The sequence below is a fragment of the Cetorhinus maximus genome, chromosome 21 (genome assembly GCF_964194155.1).
Source record: "Cetorhinus maximus chromosome 21, sCetMax3.hap1.1, whole genome shotgun sequence".
Classification (NCBI taxonomy): Eukaryota; Metazoa; Chordata; class Chondrichthyes; order Lamniformes; family Cetorhinidae; genus Cetorhinus; species Cetorhinus maximus.
In genome coordinates, this window is record NC_135899.1 from 61,133,169 (window position 1) to 61,153,355 (window position 20,187).

General features: G+C 38.9%; 1 protein-coding gene across 7 annotated transcripts in view; it reads right to left on the reverse strand.

Moving 5' to 3' along the window:
* zmym4.1 (zinc finger MYM-type containing 4, tandem duplicate 1) overlaps positions 1 to 20,187 on the reverse strand; it is a 105,121-nt gene that overhangs the window by 68,771 nt on the left and 16,163 nt on the right. For 5 of the 7 annotated variants that reach the window (XM_078566983.1, XM_078566986.1, XM_078566984.1 and 2 more), the window contains exons 2-5: positions 19,986 to 20,046; positions 11,385 to 12,335; positions 2,476 to 2,543; positions 39 to 206 (exon numbers count right to left, since the gene is read on the reverse strand). In XM_078566983.1, the coding sequence (XP_078423109.1) occupies positions 39 to 206; positions 2,476 to 2,543; positions 11,385 to 12,335; positions 19,986 to 20,046 (1,248 nt within the window). Of the gene's footprint in view, positions 1 to 38; positions 207 to 2,475; positions 2,544 to 11,384; positions 12,336 to 13,416; positions 13,442 to 19,985; positions 20,047 to 20,187 lie in introns of those variants that run through there. The other 2 variants (XM_078566988.1, XM_078566987.1) reach the window with 2 other exon arrangements.

Genomic DNA, 20,187 nt, shown 5'->3' on the forward strand with positions numbered 1-20,187 from the left:
TTTTAACATTTTATGTGATAAAAACAAACTTACTATACCTGTAAAGAATCAGGCTCATCCTTAATTCTTGCACCTTCTTGTGGTTCAAAGGCTTTCTCATATCCTTCATCCAAAGGTTCATCTTTTATTTTCATACCTTGCATAAAACTGGAGTTGCAAGTGCTTTTAAGAGCTTCAGTATGCCGGTGTGAATTTAAGCTCTTTTCCTAGAGAAAAAAAAACTTTTCTATGAAGATTCTTTAAAACATGTTGAACTTCTAACTCACCAGCCTTTCTGGGCTCAAACACTTGATTCACAGCCTGAAAATTGAAAGTCAGATTTGTTTAGCAATTTTGGCCAACTTTGTTTTTATGCTTTCACCTTTAGAGCAGAAAATGCCAGCATGAACCCCATTAGGTAGAAATTTCCCTTTTATGACCAGTTATGGCCTATGTGTTGAAGAATTCTTATCAGGTTAACAAAATTAACCAAATATCCTCCTTTGTGAGGTTTGTAAGTAATATATCTAAAATTGTATGAATTAATGGGACATTACATTCCCATTACATGCTTTATATATCAGTAGCAAAACGTCAATAATGATTGAATTAAGGAGGTTTTAAGTAAAATAGCATTTGAGTCAGTTTTAAAGCTCAATATAATTAAATTTAGGTATCCATAAGCAACGAAGCTCATTATCCATTTAAATCTGTCAGTATGGGATCATTACTTCCATTGCTGTACAAACATAACCAACATGCCATAATCAGCATATTATCTACATTTAAAATGGATTTGTTAGTCTCACTGCACTGGTGAAGTTTACAAATTAAAACAGACTTCAGTGGAATTTGCTTACAATGATCTCAATAACAAAATGATCATTATAGCTGACAGGCAATCAGGTAGCTTTGAGAGTAATCTAGCTAAATCTGAAATTAAGTTTTAGATACTCTTTTAAAGTTCTGGTTGTGGACTTCTATGAAATGGTACCAATCGCTCCTTGGGAAAGCAATCTGCACATCAGACTGGCAGTCTGCGTAATGCAGAGTTTTAAACAGTGTTCTGAAATCTTTTGCCACAAAAATATCAAATCCTTTAAAGTCCAGTGGAGGAATATTAAAAATATGCCTAAAAATTAAACTAAAATCAAGTAGGAGTGCCAGCTCATGAGGCTGCTTGGTTGTTTAAAAGATTGGTGAGTAGCACGAAATACAGGCAATCTTGTGACATTTGAATTTAATTTTTCAGTATTCTTTTTTGGCTGAAAAATTATTCCTTCTTTCACAGCACAAATTGGTTAATACAGCTAACTTACACTGGTTGGCACAACCAATGAAAACCCTTGAATTAAAAAGCGCCTTTTCACAACCAACCTAAAGTACTTTTGAAGTATAGTCACTGTTGTAATGTAGGAAAGGCAGCAGCCAACTTGTGCACAGCAAAGTCCCACAAACAGCAATGTGATAATGACCAGATAATCTGTTTTTGTGATGGTCATTGATGGATAAGTACTGGCCAGAACACCAGAGATACGTCCTCTGCTCTTCTTCAAAAAAGTGCCATCAGTGGTTTCTGCAGCCACCCGAGGGGCCAGACGTGGCCTCAGTTTATCGTCTCATCTGAAAGATGGCACCTCTGATGCACCATCTATTACATTTACTGAACTGCAGCACCTTAGCTAACATTAGCAGCTGTATGAAGCACAAAATGAAACAAAATGGTCATTTACATACTTGGTCCTAAACATATATCAAACAGCTTTTGATATCAATCGAGTATTTATTTCCAAAATGGGAGAATTAAAACTTCTACTCCTGGAATTTGTTTTCACATTCATTCCCAGTATCTTCTTAACTCTTGACAGCTGAAGTCAAGAAGCTTGCAACCTGAAGTCAACATGAGTATTCTGATCACCCCAATATTCTAGCTGGTAACCAGAGGGCTGCCCATGTCAGAGTACCATCTTTATAGATGAACATCTCTTGAAGTCAGGACCTATAGATAGTGGGGAGGGGAGCAAATTTCCATGGGGTTTTCTGCTCATCTGCCTTAACTTCATGAGAAGAGCTACAGAAAGTGTGGGAGAAACAATAGCAACCAAGAGAACTCCTATAGAAATTAATTTATTTAATCCATAATGATTTTAAAAGCATCTTCCCTAGAATGTGATTGCAGATTTTCCTGCACCATGTTCCACAGCATTGATTTCGCCTTCCTGTTGAATCAAAGCCACCATCTATAGATGCACCAGCTACCGCTCAGAACGTCAAGCTTGATTTTTGTGCTAAGGTCCTCGAATGGGACTTGAACCCACAACCTTCCAACTCAAGAGGCAAATGTGCTATGAATTGAGCCATGGCTGACATGTGAAGGAGAGAAAGCGACGGGGAGAGACAGCATGTTAAATTATAGCGTATATGGGGCTTCAGCTTTTAACACAAAATGAAGTACTATATGTATTCAGTCAATATTGGTTAAATGCTGTTTCTTACCACAGGAGATGCTGTTACTGCTGTAATAGTTGCTTCTGATTCAATAGCATCAATGTCTTGTGTCTCATCTAAGAATTATAAAAATGATTTTAATAAGTTATTTACAAGGATTCACACTTATCTAATGCCACAATAGAAACTAAAAGAAATTCAAGTTTTCAACTACTGCTAAATTTCAGGGTTATATCTGCCTCCGGCCACCTTCCCACTCCCCACAATTAACTATTGCTATTTAATAGTCATCTTGACTGAGATGCACAATCACTTCCCTTTAAGTTAAATTCTTAGAAAATTTTAGGACTTGGTAAAATTGTTCGACGTCGCCTGCACAACTCCCTCTATACTAATTATATTACTATACGTCCTTTTGATTATTTTCCTGTATGTTTCCTTGTATTCAGCCAGAAGTGAAAACACATTTGCTCATAGTAACCATTCAATGACAGTGAACCCACACACACAGACTGTGGACAGACCACTCAATGTAGATGAGTAATCAAGTTTCCCATTGATGGAAAAACCTTGAGTCCGAATACCGAAGTTTAGTAACCACAAGTTGAGCTAAAGAAAAATTAATGGGAGCACTGATTTGGACTTCATATATAACCCATAAAACCCACTATAGACACCTAATGTGCCCAAAATTAAACATTCCAACTTACACAGGAGCCAGGAACATAGGAAAGAGGGTGGTACTTAGTATATTCCTCACCAAATTTCCAAATCCTGTACATTTGCAGCTCCCTCTATCAATTCTCCCACCCATCTGCTATGCACCACTGCAGAAGGATCAAGTGAAGATGCCTGAAGTTACATTTTTTTAAATCCCTACAGACAGGAACCAAATCAGTGCGTAGCACTTTTTTTTTACTTAACACTTCAGATTTTTCCCAGGTTGCTTCCTTGGATTGGCCAGTGTAATCTTAGGGGAAACCTACTGCATCGAGGTGACTGCTGTCCACTCAGAGAAGAAAGGGGAAGCAAGTTGAAAGCCATACATTTTACCCTACAAGAGCTGGGAGTCAACACCACAGAGCCTTTGCATGGTTTATGTACTCCTGAAATTAAGAATTGTTTAGGAGTAAATCCTGGCCTACTTCTGCTCCTACTGCCTATAGTCTTATGTACTGAGGTATACCTTGGTGTTGTTTCCTAAAGGAACCCAACTCAGGAAATTAGCGTGTGGCTCTGACACATGTTTGAAACACTAATTGCAGCATCAATTAATGAATAACGTCTATCAAGTATTAAAATTTTTAATAGCAACAAAACAAAAACAGCCCAACCACTGCAGTGGCACAAACCATATCACCAGAAGGATTGGTTTATTCCCCATGGTTTAACACGATGGAGGGGTTTCTGAGGCAAAACATGGGAACAGTTTGAGGTAACTGCCTCCATTCTTCCTTCCTTACCTGTAGCAAAATATCAAACCTCCACTTGTCACCTCACTGATGCCATAATGTTTATACTGCCATTGTTTTAGTGCATATTCTGAGAGATTGGAGTCTCCAATTGGTTTCCAGAGTGTCCATGTTATACTCAGCTTTCCTGTCTTCTCTTGATGCCAAGAAAAAAAATCAGTCTATGATTTTGTTGCCAGGATAAAGGAGGGGGGAAACTATCATATAGACTTCAGGAATTGGCTTATGGACACCAGCCTCTCAAAATCCAAACTAAAACAGCAGCAACAGTGAGGTGTCTTAAGACTGACTGTAAAGAATCATAAGCATGAAATTCTGGAAAACAACTGCCATCATGTAATGTACTGTATACTTTCCAATTTATCTTGGTTTATACAGAACTTCATATTATACATATACATTAGAATTAGAGCAACAAGTTGGGTATAAATATAATGATCTACGTTGGACTGATTGAACACAGAAAATAACACGCTCACATCATCAAGTAATAATGCAGCCCATCATTTAGTGGATTTTGCATATTCATTCTTCTGTCAATTATGTACAAAGCAAAGGATAGTAATTTGTTTACAGCAGGTGAAGGTAAGGCTCTGTGAAACAAATCAGTTCACTCACCACTGCTGCTCTTATTAAGAAAAATGGCTATTGGTGACTGGAAAAATGAAGGGATCTCATAAATATATCCACATAAATTAGAGCAATTTTTTGTCAACGTGACAACTACATGCACTGGCAACCTATTAACCTAGTTCAACTAACATACTTTTGGAGCTAACCAGTGCATTTGCTATGGCACTGCTCAAGAATAGTCTAGGATACAAGCTATACAGCAAAACAGTTAAGTAGAGAATGGAGCAGCGAACTAGGAGGGAGAGCCGTACTAAAAACAGGCCACCCAAGTGAGGCAAAAATTGGATAGGTGATATAGCAGCGCGAGTTTAAGCAGGAATGGATTTCGGACAATTTGCTGTCAGCTGACAAGTTCAGTGCCAGTGGGGAGGTGGGACAATCTGTACTGGATGCGGCAAAGTTCAGAATGCGGAGCGTGGAGAGTCACTAATATTCACAGACTTCATCCCCATCCCTCCAAATGCTCCCAATCCCATAAACAATACAGCTATGATTCTGCTGTTCGGTTGAACAGCCAGAATAACGCAGGCAACATCCCCGAGGCAGTGGCCAGCAAGACCCAAATTATATAAGGTTTTTGTGACAACTGGTCTTGGTGCATCAAACAGGTTTACCCTGGGGTAGGCAACTGGCTGTGTAAAAGCCACACACCAAGAACACATGTCTCAGATGCTCCATTAAATTCAATACAAAAACAACTCAAAAAGATTTCCAGCATCAGCACTACTTTGCTTGCCAAATATTTAATAGTTCTTTTCACTAAATTGGAGCAGCACCTACTTTTTCTTTTATGTTTTCTTCCACTCCTTTTGATATTTTTGAGTCACAAAACATTCCTTAAATAAAAGGCAGCTAGGAAACTAGCTACCAGATTCCGGTCTTGTCTCCATGCCCAAAAACACAGCCAAGATCTTTTTGAGGGTTTAAAATATAGAATCTTCTTGGATGGAGCAAAGGAAAGTCACTGGTGGGAGTGGTCTACAGACCCCCTGATAGTAACTATACTGTAGGACAGAGTATAAAACAAGAAATAATAGGGGCTTGTAATATAGGGAGAAAGCAGGAGCAGGCTATTGGGTTGGATGATCAGCCATGATCATACTGAATGGCGGAGCAGGCTCGAATGGCCTACTCCTGCTCCTATTTTCTATGTATGTTTCTAAGAAGGGTACTGCAATAGTGGTAGTTTAATCTGCATACAGATTGGACAAATCAAACTGGCAAAGGTAGCCTGGAGGGGAAGTTCATAGAATGTATTCAGGATAATTTCTTAGAACAATACGTTCTGGAACCAAACAGGATTAATTAATGACCTCATGATAAAGGGTCCTCTAGGTAAGGAGTGATCATAAGATGAGAGAATTTCACATTCTGTTTGAGGGAGAGAAATTTGGGTCTGAGGCTAGTGTATTAAACTTAAATAAAGGCAATTACAAGGGTATGAAGACAGAGTGACTAAAATGGAATGGGAAAATTAGTTAAAAGGTAGTGAAGCAGTGGCAGACATTTAAGGAGAACACTCTCAACAAAGATACATTCCAGTGAGAAAGGAAGATTCTATGAAAAGCATGCCCCATCATGGATAACTATAAAGTTAAGGATGGTATCAAATTAAACAAAAAGATGTACAGTGATGCAAGGATTAATGGGAGACCATAAGATTGGTAAAATGTTAGAAATCAGCAAAGGCTGATTAAAAGAATAATAAAGAGGGAGGCATTGAAGTGAGAGAAAACTAGCAAGAAATATAAAAACACGCTGTAAAAGTTTCTACAAGTATATAAAAAGAAAAGTGTAGAGCAAATGAACATTGTAGGTTGAGACTGGGGGAATAATAGCAGAGACTTTGAACAAATATTTTGTACCTGTCTTCAGAGTAGAAGACACAAAAATAATTTCAACAGTAGAAAAGCAGGGTGCAAAAGAGAAGGAAGAACTTCAAACAATTACAATCACTAGAGAAGAAGTACCAGGGAGAAAAAAACTAAAAACTAACTGGAGATTAATGGCTGACAAGTCCCCTGGACTTGATGGTCTGCATCCTAGGGTCTTAAAGGAAGTGGCTGCAGAGATAGTGAATGCATTGGTTGCAATCTTCCAAATTCCCTAGGTTCTAGGAAGGGCCCCACCAGATTGGGGGGAAAAAAAAATCTAACGTCATTATTCAAGAAGGGAGGGAGACAGAAAGCAAGAAAGTCTGGGAAAACACTACAATCCATTATTGAGGCAGTAACAGGACATTTAGAAAATTATAATACTATCAGGCAGCATCAATATGATTCTGACATTTGACAATTTTTTATTAATTTGACAAATTTATTAAGAGTATAAACAAGCAGGGTGGATAAAGGAGAACCAGTAGATGTAGTGTATTTAGATTTTAAAAAGGCATTCGATAAGGTGCCACATAAAGGGTTACTGCACAAGACAAAAGCTAATGGTGTTGGTGGTGATATATTAGCACAGATAGAGGATAAATGGGTCATTTTCAGGTTGGAAAACGAACTAGTAGAGTGCCACAGGGATCAGTGCTGGGTCCTCAAATATTTACAACATATATTAGTGGCTTGGATAAAGGGATCGACTGTACTGTAGCCAAATTTACTGACAATACAAAGGTAGGTAGGAAAGCAAGCTGTGAGGAGGATACGAAGAGTCTACAAGGGGATATAGATAGGTTAAGTGAGTGAGTAAAAATTTGGCAGATGGAGTATAATGTGAGAAAATGCGAGGTTGCCCATTTTGGCAAGAAATATAGAAAACCAGAATATTATTTAAATGGCAAGAGACTGCAGAATGCTACAGAGGGATCCATATGTCCTTGTACATGAATCATAAAAGCTGGCATGCAGGAAGAGCAAGTAATTGAAAAGATAAATGAAACGCTGGCCTTTATTCTAAAAGGAATGGAGTATAAAAATAGGGAAGTCCTGCTACAGCTGCACAGGGCCTTGGTGAGACCACACCTGGGGTACTGTGTACAGTTCCGGTCTCCTTACCTAAGGAGGGATGTGCTTGCGTTAGAAGCAATTCAGAGAAGGCTTACTTGGCTGATTCTTGGAATAAAGGGGTTGTCTTATGAGGAAAGGTTGAGCAGATTGGGCCTAAACTGACTGGAGTTTAACTGAATGATACGCGATTTTATTGAAACATACAATACTCTGAAGGGGTTTAACCGGGGTAGTTACTGAGAGGATGTTTCTTCCTGTGGAGCAATCTAGAACTAGGGGGTACTGTTTAAAAATAAGGGATCTCCCATTTAAGACAGTGATGAGCATGCTGGGCCATTGGATATATTCAAGGCTAAATTAGACAGATATTTGATCCACAAGGGAGTCAAGGATTGTGGTGGGGGGGGGGGGGGGGGGGGGGGGGGGGGGGCAGGTAGAACAGTGGAATTGAGGCCACCATGATCTTACTGAATGGCAGAGCAGGCTTGATGGGCCAATTGGCCTACTTTTGCTCCTATTTCTTACGATCTTAAGACTGGGAGAACTGTGGACAAGGTTTTAACTCATTCAAAACCCATCCACTTAGAGTGTCAAAATTGGGTCCTATATGTGGGAACCTATGGCCACAAACATAATTACATCAAGAGCAAGAGGATAACTAAGGAAAGAATAGGGCCTGGTGGAGGCCAAAAAGGTTACCTGTGAGAGAACGGGAAGACGTGCACATGGTTTTTAATGAATACTTTGCAGCTCTCTTCATTAAATAGGCGGATGATGTAGACATTCTAGTTAAGCAGGAGGAATATTGGATAGGACAAGCATAGTGAAAGACAAAATATTAAGGGTCTTAACATCTTTGAAAGTAGATAAATCGCTAGGCTAGGATAAGGCGCACACCAGGCTGTTAAAGAAAGCAAGGGAGAAAATAGCAAGGGCTCCAATCATCATTCTGGTGTCCAAGGATCCCTAACGTTATGCTGTTGTTTACAAAGGAAGAAAGGGATAGAGCAAGTCATGACAGGACAGTCAGCCTTATCTTGGTGGTGGGGAAATTACTGGAAAAAAAATGAGCGATGATATTCATTGTTGTTTAGAAAGACACGATTAATCAATCAGCATGAATTTGTTCAGAAAATTGTATCAGACAAATTTGATTGAATTTTGAGATAATAAGGATGGTCCATGATGGTAAAATATTTTAATGTAATCGTGGATTTTAGCAAAGTTTTTGACAATGATTCACATGGCTGACTGGTTAGAGAGGTAAAAGCCCATGGGATCGAGGGTAAGTGGCAAACTGGATCCAAAATTGGCTCAATGGCAGGAAGTAAAAGCTAATGGTCAATTGTTGTTTTTGTCACTGGAAAGCTGTTTCCAGTGGGGTTCCATAGGGTAGAGTACTAGATCCCTTACTATTCACGATATATAGCAATGATTTAGATTTAAATGTGGGTTGATTACCAAGATTAAAAAGTTTGCAAATTATTCAAAAATTGGCTGTGTGGTTTATAGTGAGGAAGAAAGCTGTAGACCACACGAAGATATCAATGGACTGACCAGGTAGATAACAAAAAACAGTAAATGCAATTCAAGCCAGAGAATTGTAAGATAGTGCATTTTGGAAAGCAAGCAAGGCTAGATAATGTATAATGCTGATAAGTGTAGAGGAACAGATAGGCTTTGGAGTAAATATCCACAGATCCCTTAAGATAGCAGAGCAGGTAGATATGCTGATGAAGAAAGCATACAAGATACTTTCCACGATTAGCTGAGGCACAGAACATAAAAGTAGGGAGCTTATTCCAGTGCTAGATAAAACAATGGTTAGAAGAAAGCTAGAGTTCTGCATACAGTTCTGATCACCGCATTACAGGTAAGAGGTGATCATATCAGAGAAGTTAGAGGGGATTTACAAGGATGTTGCCAAGAATGGAGAATTTTAAATGTGAGGTCAGATTGGATGGAGTGGGGTTGTTTTCTTTGGAAAAGGAGACTGAGGGGAAATTTAATTGATACGTATTATGAGGGGCCTAGATAGAGTGAATAGGAAGGATCTCAGCAGAGAGATCAATAACCTGGGAGCACAGATTTAAAGTAATTAGAAGAATTAAATGGGTGTTGTGGAGAATTTCCTTCACCCAGAGGATGGTGAGAGTCTGGAACTCACTGCCTGAAAGGGTGGCTGAGACCAAAACCCTTGTAGAATTTAGAAAGTATTTAGATATGCACTTGAAGTGCCATAACCTACAGGGCTACAGGCCAAGAATTGGAAGGTAGGATTAGGCTGGATAACTCTTTCTTGTTCAGCACAGACATTCACCTTCTGTACCATAAATCCCTATGATTCTATGGTCTTCTTTACTGCTGACTGAAATTACATAATCAAATGGAGTTCTGGGATAGAACTACTCAAATAGAGACCTAAAAACCTTGATGCCATGCTCTCCACTCATTGTCTTACTTCCTTCTGTCACCTCAAACACGGCTCCAAATCCACAATTCCGATTGATTAAAAGTCTGGATTCTCCTGCTCATTTGTACAGTGAAGCCTCAGTGTAGTTGACAGACACATGAAAATTTGGCTGAGTTGCTGGAAGCTTGGTCCTTTATACTGTAGAGTAGCATTCATTCAATGTTCAAGGGCCTTCAATGTCACTTTCTGCCTTCAAGGACACAGCCTTCTCTCACAGGCAGAATTCCTCTGCCTGATTACTGTTAAAAACTTGTTTTACAAAATCTCAGTTTCCATTAGAAAAAGCCTCCTATATAAACAAATATAGCTTACTATTTCTTTAGCAGCATCAACATCTGAAAATTACCGGTTAATGAATTTCTGCAATTAAAGAAATGCGCTAGCAATTTACATAGCATCTTTCATGATTTCAGGATCACTCCAAGTGCTTCAGAACATGAAGTACTTCCGAAGTGAAGTCACTGTTATAATGTACAGAAACACAGCAGCCAATGCACACACAGCAATGAGACGAATGTCCAGATCCTGTTTTAGTGATTTTGGTTGAGGATAAACGCTGGCAAGGCACAGAGAACTCTCCAGGGCCTTCTTCAAATAATGACATGAAATATTTTACATCCACCAGAAGGTTAACGGCTAATCCAAAAGGGAGCAACTTCAAAGCTATAGTACCCTCTGTACTAAAGAGTTAGCATAGATTATGCGCTCAAGTCTTCAGAGCAGAGATTGAGCCCAAAACTTTATGACTCAAAGGCAAGAGTATTAAAACTGATACTTTGGCTCAATACTCCCATGCAAATGCACTGAATTGGACGTTTTCACTCTTATATGCTTAATGACATGAATTGATTGTGCGCCAGCCAGAAACCAGTTACAGATCCACCAGCCTCCCCACAATGCTTGGGGATCAAACAATATTTTAATACCACAAAAATATAGGCCAATAAATAAACTGTCAGATTGAGTAAACTAATTTTGGTGAAACGTACACAAGGCGCCAGTCCTCCATGTTTCTACTGATAGAGAAACTCAGCCTCCATATTCTTAGGTGCAACCCAAGTTAAGCAAATGATATTAAAAGGGAGATGATATAGAGCCAGTGGTCTCCTTATATAACATAAAAGCACTAAAGAACTCCTTACAATATGGAGTTTAATTTTAATTTTGCATGGAACAAGGACCTCTTGTTCCAATTTTCACTCTCTTCTGAAGCTTTTTGCCCTTGCAATAATCACTGAATAATGAAAAGGAGAGGAAACTATAGCTGATCTTCCCTTCCTGAAACAGAAGCAAAGGACAATAATGTAATTTTTTTCTGGCTGAGACCAACTGACTCTGGTGAAGCCTAAGATTCGGGCCTGTGTGGCTTATTTATTGGAACACATTTGGCAAATGTGTAGTAGCACATTTCTTCCTTCTGGTACTAACCTGCAGATAAATCGTCATGCTCAGTCACTTTCCGATTCTTTTCATTTCTTCCCTTATCCAGGACTTCAGCTTGTGCCTCCACAGTCCCTCTCAGTAAAGAATCAACTACTGTTGGCAAACCATCTTTAATTGCTAGCCTCGTCTCTGACAAAAAATCTTTCTTGTCTGACCTTTTCATTGGAAATCCAACAGATTCTTTTAGGATAACTGCTTTACGTGATAATGCTGCAGCTTTTTCATCTTCACCTAGAGCAGGCCTACCTCCTGCTCTTGAAATATCATCTCCATTTTCAGCAATATTAAATAGTTCCGTTTTATGCAAAGTCGAACTATCTTCATTCGCGTTAGACAAAGTTGTTTGGTGAACACCCCGATTCTCATCTCCACAATCAAAGCGCCTGTCACAATCATTTAATAGCAAATCCTTCTCAAAGTTGTTAGCACCATCTGATGCATACTCATCAGGTTTGCTTCCAATTGATTGCTTTCTACATTTTAGCTCATCGAGCTCGGACTTCCTCCTCTTTTCCTCAGCTTCATTAAAAATGCCCTGTTCAACTCCATTTCCTTCTTCAAAATTATTACCAAGAGTAGTTTGGTTACTCTGAGTATGCTGAATGCCTAGACAGTCCACTGGGTCAAAATCAACTTCATTGTCATTATCTTCCCCTAAAGGCACAGCAATTAGTTCACTTGAGCTCATATAGTCATTTTCATCTTCATCCAACAGCCGATGTCCTCTATGTAACAAAGTTTGCTCTTTATTGTTAAAAACATCACTTGGCCTCCCAAATGAGTCACTCTGACCAAAGTTGCTTTCATTCACGGTCACAGACAGTTCAAGTCTTCTCTCGGCTTTAGCTCGATTTGTTGTGCTGAAGTCCAGTGCCTCAGAAGATTCCCTGGATGGAACTGGTTGCCAACCACCCTCCGTATCCATCTCGTCCTCACCTAAGAGGAAAGCAGAAAGACTGTTGCATAAATACATCGTTAATTAGTTTATATGGAATGCATAATTTACAAATATCCCTCCTTTAATGCTTCGTGGTCTAACCTACTGTTGCCCTTGTATCTGATGGTGATCCAATTGACACCAGCCAAAGCCTGGCATTCTGAGCCAAAGAAAGTGTGCTACAGCCCCCAGAAACCTGAAGCTCCACAACTTCCGCCTGGCCTCAATGCAGGCCTAGCAGCCTTCTGTCCCCAAGCCTGTTTGCCTGACTTATAAACACTATTCAATCTTTCAGTATTTTTTCAGCCACACTCCTGGCCTGAATTCAGGCCCTTTCACTGTACATGTTCTAGTGTTGCTCATTGCCCACATTCCTTACTATTGTCACCACCTTTGAAATAAAAAATTGGGACATAATGATTGCTTTAAATTATACACTGTTCAGGGGTAAATACTTAATTTGAAAATATGCACAGATTATTCCATACAAAGGTAGGTACAATTTTGTACAAGCTAACATTTAAAATAACAGCAGGGATTATGAAGCTAATTACACTGACTACAAAAATAAACTGCAGATTATAAATCAATTGAAGAAGTAGTTTAAAAACTGACAGAAATCAAGGAATGAGTATATTGGGGGTCACTTTAATATTTTAAAATTATATTGTTGTTCAACAACAGAAGATCTACTAGCATACTAAAATTTGGCATGCCTACAGTGACTGGAATTTTATAATCTAATTTTGGGATTTAGGTGACAAAATAAAGTGCAACAATCATGCTCTCTCAACTTATGGCATCATTTCAACCTTTCAATTGAATTGGTACCCAGTAGCCACGTTTGCCAATGGATGTCCATGTGCAAATATTGCCCTTTTTCAGCTGTTCTATATTTAACTCTACTGTTTATTTGAGGTGCGCTGGATTTTACATCCTGCAACCAACACACGTTTATTTTTGAGTACAATTTAACAGAAACAGATTAAAAACAACTTCCCCAGATTAGCAGCAATGGATTTCCCTAGAATGTGAGAACATTTAATTTTCTTGAAAAAAAACCAAGAGTTATGCAAATACCATCTGTTGCAGAGATGAAACTGCCAGAAGATAGCAAGATGTCAGCATAGATCTAGAAGATAGGCTTTCCTGGTGACCCAGAAGTCACATTCTCTTGAGGCATCTGGATTGAGAAGGTGCCACATTTGAGTTAACTCATAATAGTGCTACAATTAGCTGCAGCACTTTGGGTTAGTAAAGGAAAATATCAGCCACTGTTTCTGCTTTTCATTGCTCACTGGAGACTGACTTGAAGTGCATATGTGTGATTGCTAATAGGTGCCAGAATCAAAGTGAGCCCATGATGTCCTCTACTGATCGATAGCCTGCTGATGCTTAACATGGGCTGCAGTGGTTCAAGAAGGCAGCTCACCACCAACTTCTCAAGGGTAACTAGGGATGGGCAATAAATGCTGGCTCAGCCAGCAAAAACTACATCCCATTAATGAATGAATAAAAAAAACACTGCCCCTGAATAACAGCTACTTGGCTGAAGTGTTAGAGGATGACTACCAACTGTGGAATCGTATTTCAGCAAGGAAGTGGGTCCTTCTGCAGAACACAGAAAAATTAAAGATGTTTTCCATCACCATACATTTTGTAGTTGAATTATATTGTTTATAAGGTTTTTTTTAAATTTAAAAACATGTTTCATTAACCTATGTATTTATTTTTGTAAGCTGAAAATGTGCAACAAGAATGATACAGGAACATCCCTGTTCCTACTGATGCTCAATTTGGCATTACGCTATTAAAAAAGCTTTTTTGAAAACATTCATCAACTGCTGCTACGTTATATCGTAGAAGTATCTGAACAGCCTTTACATGAACTTTTGCTGCTGTGACAATCAGCCTATTAACCACACAGCTTCCAAAGTATTGTATAAGATCTGAAAACACTTGCTTCAAAAGTAGATAAAGACCTGCCCTTGCATTATTTAAATACATGAACCAGCCTATATTATTTGTGTCAAATCAGCATGTTACCACCAGTATTTTATATACCTCTGCAAATCTCTCAAATTGTCTTTTTACAGAGAATTTCTATTGTACCTACCATCACACAGCATAAGCAAACTTAACCCCAAACACCTGTCCTTAATTCAGAGAATGGAGTTTAATTTAATGAAAGCACACACAGCTTTAAACTCTTTCGAGTTATCAACAGTCACAGATTGCAACTCTTTCAAGTACAATCGCAGTTCTTGGTTTCCGGGAGTGGGACATGAACCCACAACCCTCTGATTCAAAGGCGAGGGTGCTATGGACTGAGCCACAGCTGTAAGTCTGGCACCGAAAAGGATGCTGCTAAGTACCAATTTTACACAAATACAATTTGGTGAAATATATCTGAAGTAACTTGTAGTAATTACATCAGAATCATTGATCCTTCAGTGTGGACGTCACCATGTATCACTGATATACAGAACATTGGCGGTCTGCACCTGCTATGAAAGCCAATGCCAGCAAAAAAACAGAATTAAACCAACTGTTAGCTTCAATTTACTTAATGATTATTATGATCTTCAGGTCAATAACTTTTCAAAAACAAAATGATTCCCCACAACTCCCACAGAAAAATAAAACACTGGCCAAGATTTCATTTTTCCAAACATTTTCTGCAACAAATCAACTAAAATCAACATAATTCAAACATTAATTAACAGGAAAAAAAACAGAAAATGCTGGAAAAACTCAGCAGGTCTGACAGCATCTGCGGAGAGAGAAAAACAAAAGTTAACGTTGCGAGTCTGTATGATCCTTCTTCAGAGCTGAAGCCCTTCTCCAGCTCTGAAGAAGGGTCATACAGACTCGAGGCGTTAACTTTGTTTTTCTCTCTCCACAGATGCTGTCAGACCTGCTGAGTTTTTCCAGTATTTTCTGTTTTTGTTTCAGATTTCCAGAATCCGCAGTATTTTGCTTTAATCTTAAGAATTAATTAACAGGCGAAGGCTATTGCAAATAAAAAGGTAAATTTTGCTTTCAATAGCTGCTACAACAAAGATATGCCTCACGCAGTTTTAAGCACTCACATTACTTTCCACACAATTGTGGGACCACATGCAATCTCTCAGTTTTTCCAACTTAGTCTCCACTATGAAGGTTCTCATTTTCCACCCAATCGATCCAGCCCTCGAATCACATTCACCAGCAGTGGTTTGCCATCTGATGTCCCTGGATATGGTTATCTGAGACAAGGTGCATGTCCAAGAACTTTCTCTCATTCGGGTAATGATAGTACTGATGACAAGAGTCCCCACAGACTCCCTTCTCCAACCCCTGTAGATGGTCTCATGGGCTCTGGCATCACTGAAACAGCAGCAATTGGTGTTGTCCAATCCAGAATCCCTTGCTCTTCCTGTCTTCAGCTCCCTGCTTTTTCGGCCAGTATAACATAAATGGTAACACAGACTTTGCTCTATTCTGAATCCTGCTTCAGCACTAGGATCTGTTCAAAGACTGTCAAACTGAAAACTGTTCCATTCAGAGAAAACATTGCTTGTTTCCTCTTTGCACAAATTTTCAGTGTTTTCTAAACTGTCAAACAGAAAACGCTGGCTGACCCAACCCCACTGCAATTAGCTATCTATTTACCCTTTGCTTTTTAACTGTTCATTACTATGGGAATCTCAGGTCACATGGGAATTTCTTGGAACCTAAGATGTCATAATCAGGAAACCAATTAACCTTCTTTCAGACTACTCCTCAATGCACTTTGATTTTAAAGGGACATTGCACAAAATATAAGCTTATCTCAGCGCAAGTCATCAAATGATCTAACTGCAATTACTTTAAGGTTGTAGTCTTATTATATAATTGACATTACCTCAGCCACTCAAGGAGATTAATGCCTTTTCATCATTCCTATATATCCAACACGTATCAATTACATTTTAGAAATTCCTTTTAATCTCAATAAAGAAAGACAATTATATTTCATCTTTAATAGTTCAAGCATTCTGCTCCAACTATTCAGCTCTGCATGGGCTGGTATTAAATTGAAGACTGGATTTTATTTCTTTGTAATAGGAATGAGATTAAAGTTTAGGGACAGGAAAAAAGGGCTTAGTGCTTTTAACAGTTAAAGACATGGATGTCAAACATGGTGATAGGGGATACCTAAGAAGCTGGAGGAAAAGAGAATTCTTGGAGGGTTGTGTGGTTAGAGGAGTTTACAGAGATAGGAAGGGACAAGGCGATCAATGAGGAATTTGAATATGAATGAGTGAACTCTAAATTGCAGGAAATGGCAGATCATGAGACAAGGTAGGTTTGCTAGTACAGGGATGAAGGATAAGTGGGACACCACGCAGGTTAGGATGCAAGAAGCATAGTTTGAGGATATGGACAGTGGAGTTTGGTAGGACAGCTATGAAAATGTTGGAATAATTGGGACAAAGGCACGAACAAGGGTTTCAAAAAGGCATGTTAATTCTAACTATTTTGATTTAATTAGCTGTTAGCTGTATCAATTGAGGTTAAGCAGATATAGGTGGAGGACATTGATTGAATAGTTAGTTGAGTACAAAAAAGGGACACTTATTGACAAAGGAGGAGAGCGGAGTCAGGAGATATCAACCTGTCATGCTTCACTCTGTGAATGAATATATTCCAAGAAAAGACTGACTCTGGTTTCTTCATTCACCAACTGGCTATCAGGAATATAACAATGGCACTAGCAGTGAGAAGATGTTACAGAGTGGAATTAAATAGTTTGCAATGAAAATCTTGGGAGGGTTGGAAGCTCAGCTCAGTCAAATAGGATGCCGAGTTGAGAACAGTCAACTCTAACCTGGGACAATGGACAAGGACAGAGTCAGAGTCGGAATCAAGTGTATGAAGCAACTTTGCACCCATTTCTTTTTTTTTGAGAGTCCGGGTAATTTAATTGCGTGGACACTTTACTTGTTTTTTGCGTGTCCACGCAAGCCTGACAACTTAAAAGAGGCTGATTTGTGCACGGTTTGTGTGGGGACTTCCAGATTGCTTTGCAATCACTCAGCTTGCAGGGAACATTGCTATGACATTTACAACAAGGGCCAAAGGCTATGACTTTGCTCTTCCTAATGCTTAACTGGAGGAAACTGCGGCCTATCTAGGACAGAAATGTTTGACAAGCAGGTTGACAACAGAGAGGAAGTGCACAGGTTAAGAAGTAGTGGAGAAGGAGAGCTGGGTGTTGTCAACATACAGGTGTAACACAGCATCAAGTTTTCAGGTGGTTTATCAAGGGAACCAAGGATAGATATGTAGACACATTCTGCACTTATACACGCACTATTGCACAAAGAGAAGCCAAAGGATTTAACTGAAGACCAAGTTAGAAAATCTTTGCTCCCAATGATAAGTTGCCATTTGTTTAGACATGACAATGATGCCAACGACGGAGTTTCAAATTAGAAATTTACCAGAAGGAATGGAACGAAAAAGGTTAACATTCAGAATTGCTTAGAGATTGATATTGTCTAAATAAGGAATTAATTTTTGAAATTAGGAATAAGAAATAAAGCTGCCCAAAGCAATTAATCAGGTAACAAACCAGGTTGCGCAGATCAACATTGGTGAGATTTCTCCAGTTCGGAAATTATAAACTGCAGGAGCAACAGCCCTGGTGATGACAGATAGCAGAATGGGGGCAGCTAATGTTAACATTTAGCAATGCATGCATTGAAATATCTTAAATCCTCTCAAATTCAGAAGCAAAAAAACTGTGTCTAAAATGCCAGCTTGCAACATAAAATTTTTATTTTAAAAAAACTAACACAAACTACTGGCAGCCAAACAGACAACAATTTGAATCAAATTCCAGGGAGTGCCAACAAATACTTTAAGAAGTCCACTAAATCTACTTTTGGCAAGGCTTCGAGTAGACTTTTCAGAAATAAATCTGAGCAGCTATTCATAAACTTAGTCAATTTTTGATGGTTCTCCAACACGTTCCTCCCCTTCTCATGTTTTTCTTCAGAAAGGTAAAGCAAGCTTTAAATGATGTTGCAGTTTCAAGTTTAAATTGCTTCAAGAACAAACTGTAACAAGAATATTTCTTGTCAGCAAGTATTTGAGTTAGCAGGCCAGAAGGTCTGACTCCAATGACTAAACGGTCTGGGTGTCCCATTTCAACCAGTAACACAGTAGGGCAATTGGTCTCAGCACCTCTTACGCGTTCATCATACAAAATATTCTAACAGCCTCAAGTTTTCCAGACATCAATTGAAAAACACATCCCTCACTGTTGTTATGATTCCTGTAGAATGTAAGAAAAGAAAGGGATCCCCACAACACCACTGAAAGAAAACCGCTGGACAAGATTTCACTTTTTAAAACTCTTCCTGTCACAAACCAACTAAAATCAACATAATTCAACATTAATTAACAGGTGAAGGGTATTTCAAACAAGGAGGTAAATTTCACTTTAAATAGTCACTACAACAGACATATATCATATAGTTACAAGCATTCGCATTACTTCCCACACAAATGTAGAACCACTTTAAATCAGTCTTTCCAACTTGGCCTCTATTTTGTAGGATTCCTTACTCCCCATCCAATTGTTTCAACCTTGAGTCATATATACCAGCAGCCACATTCCATTCTAAGGCCCCGAACACGGTTACCACTGACAAGGCACACATCTTTGTACCCTCTCTCATTTGAGTAACGACATTGCTGACGACACAGAATCCCCACAGACTCCCCTCTCTGATCCCTTTAAATGGTTTCTGGCAACACAACAGCAACAATGGGTTTTGTCCTATCCACCTTGCCCTTCCTGTCTTCTGCTCTCTCCAAATGTATAACACACACACACACAGTTATACAGTCTGCTCTATTCTCAGTACTGCAGCGACATCAGGATTTATTCAAAGACTGCCAAACTGTTCTATTTGGAGAAAACCTTGATTGTTTCCTCTTTACACAAATTTTCAGTGTGTTCTGAACTGCCAAACAGCAAAGACTGGCTGACTCAATCCCAATGCAATTAGTTTTCTATTTACCCTTTGCTTCTTAGCCAGTCATGCCCATGGCAACCTCAGGTCACATGGGCATTTCCTGTACCTAATGATGTCATAATAATGAAACCAATTAACCTTTTTTTAGAATACTATCCAGCCTACTTTGGGACATCACACGAAAAGATAATACATGTTTCCCAAAGCACATGAGTCATCACGCTGTCAGAGTAGAATTTTCACTTTACTAATCCACTCAGCAGCCAGATGTCCCCTCCACTAACTCCTTACAACTCAAAATAAGCAATGCCACGACAAATCACAAATGTTCAATAAAATGTTTTACACTGAAGATCAATTTCTGCACAAATTGAAAGTTTTCAAACTTTTCCTCACTCGATGCCCAATCAGCATCTTGCTAAGTGTACCTGACATGGATATTTCCAGTTATATATTAAACCACAGTCTTCTTATGTTTCATATGGCAAAATGATCAGTTCTGCAGTGCCTGTTCACTCTTTAGTCTTATTTCTTATTGCAGGGTCTCCATAGATGGAGATTCAACCTTTTGTAGGATCAAATGAATTTTTTTGTTAAGCAGTTTTTTCCAAATTCAACATTCAAAGATAAAGCACTTACTAGCATCACCATCATCTTCCCATGCGCCAGGAGAAGCAGCATTGCCAAGGTATTCGTCATCCTAGAAGCAGAAAAGTCACAAAAATATTGGAGTGAAACAACTGATATGTAATCATTGAATACAACTGTACTCTGTTCCACTTCTGGCAAGAAAAATTACCCTCCTGAAAGTTATCCATTTCAAAAATCAGTTATTTTAATA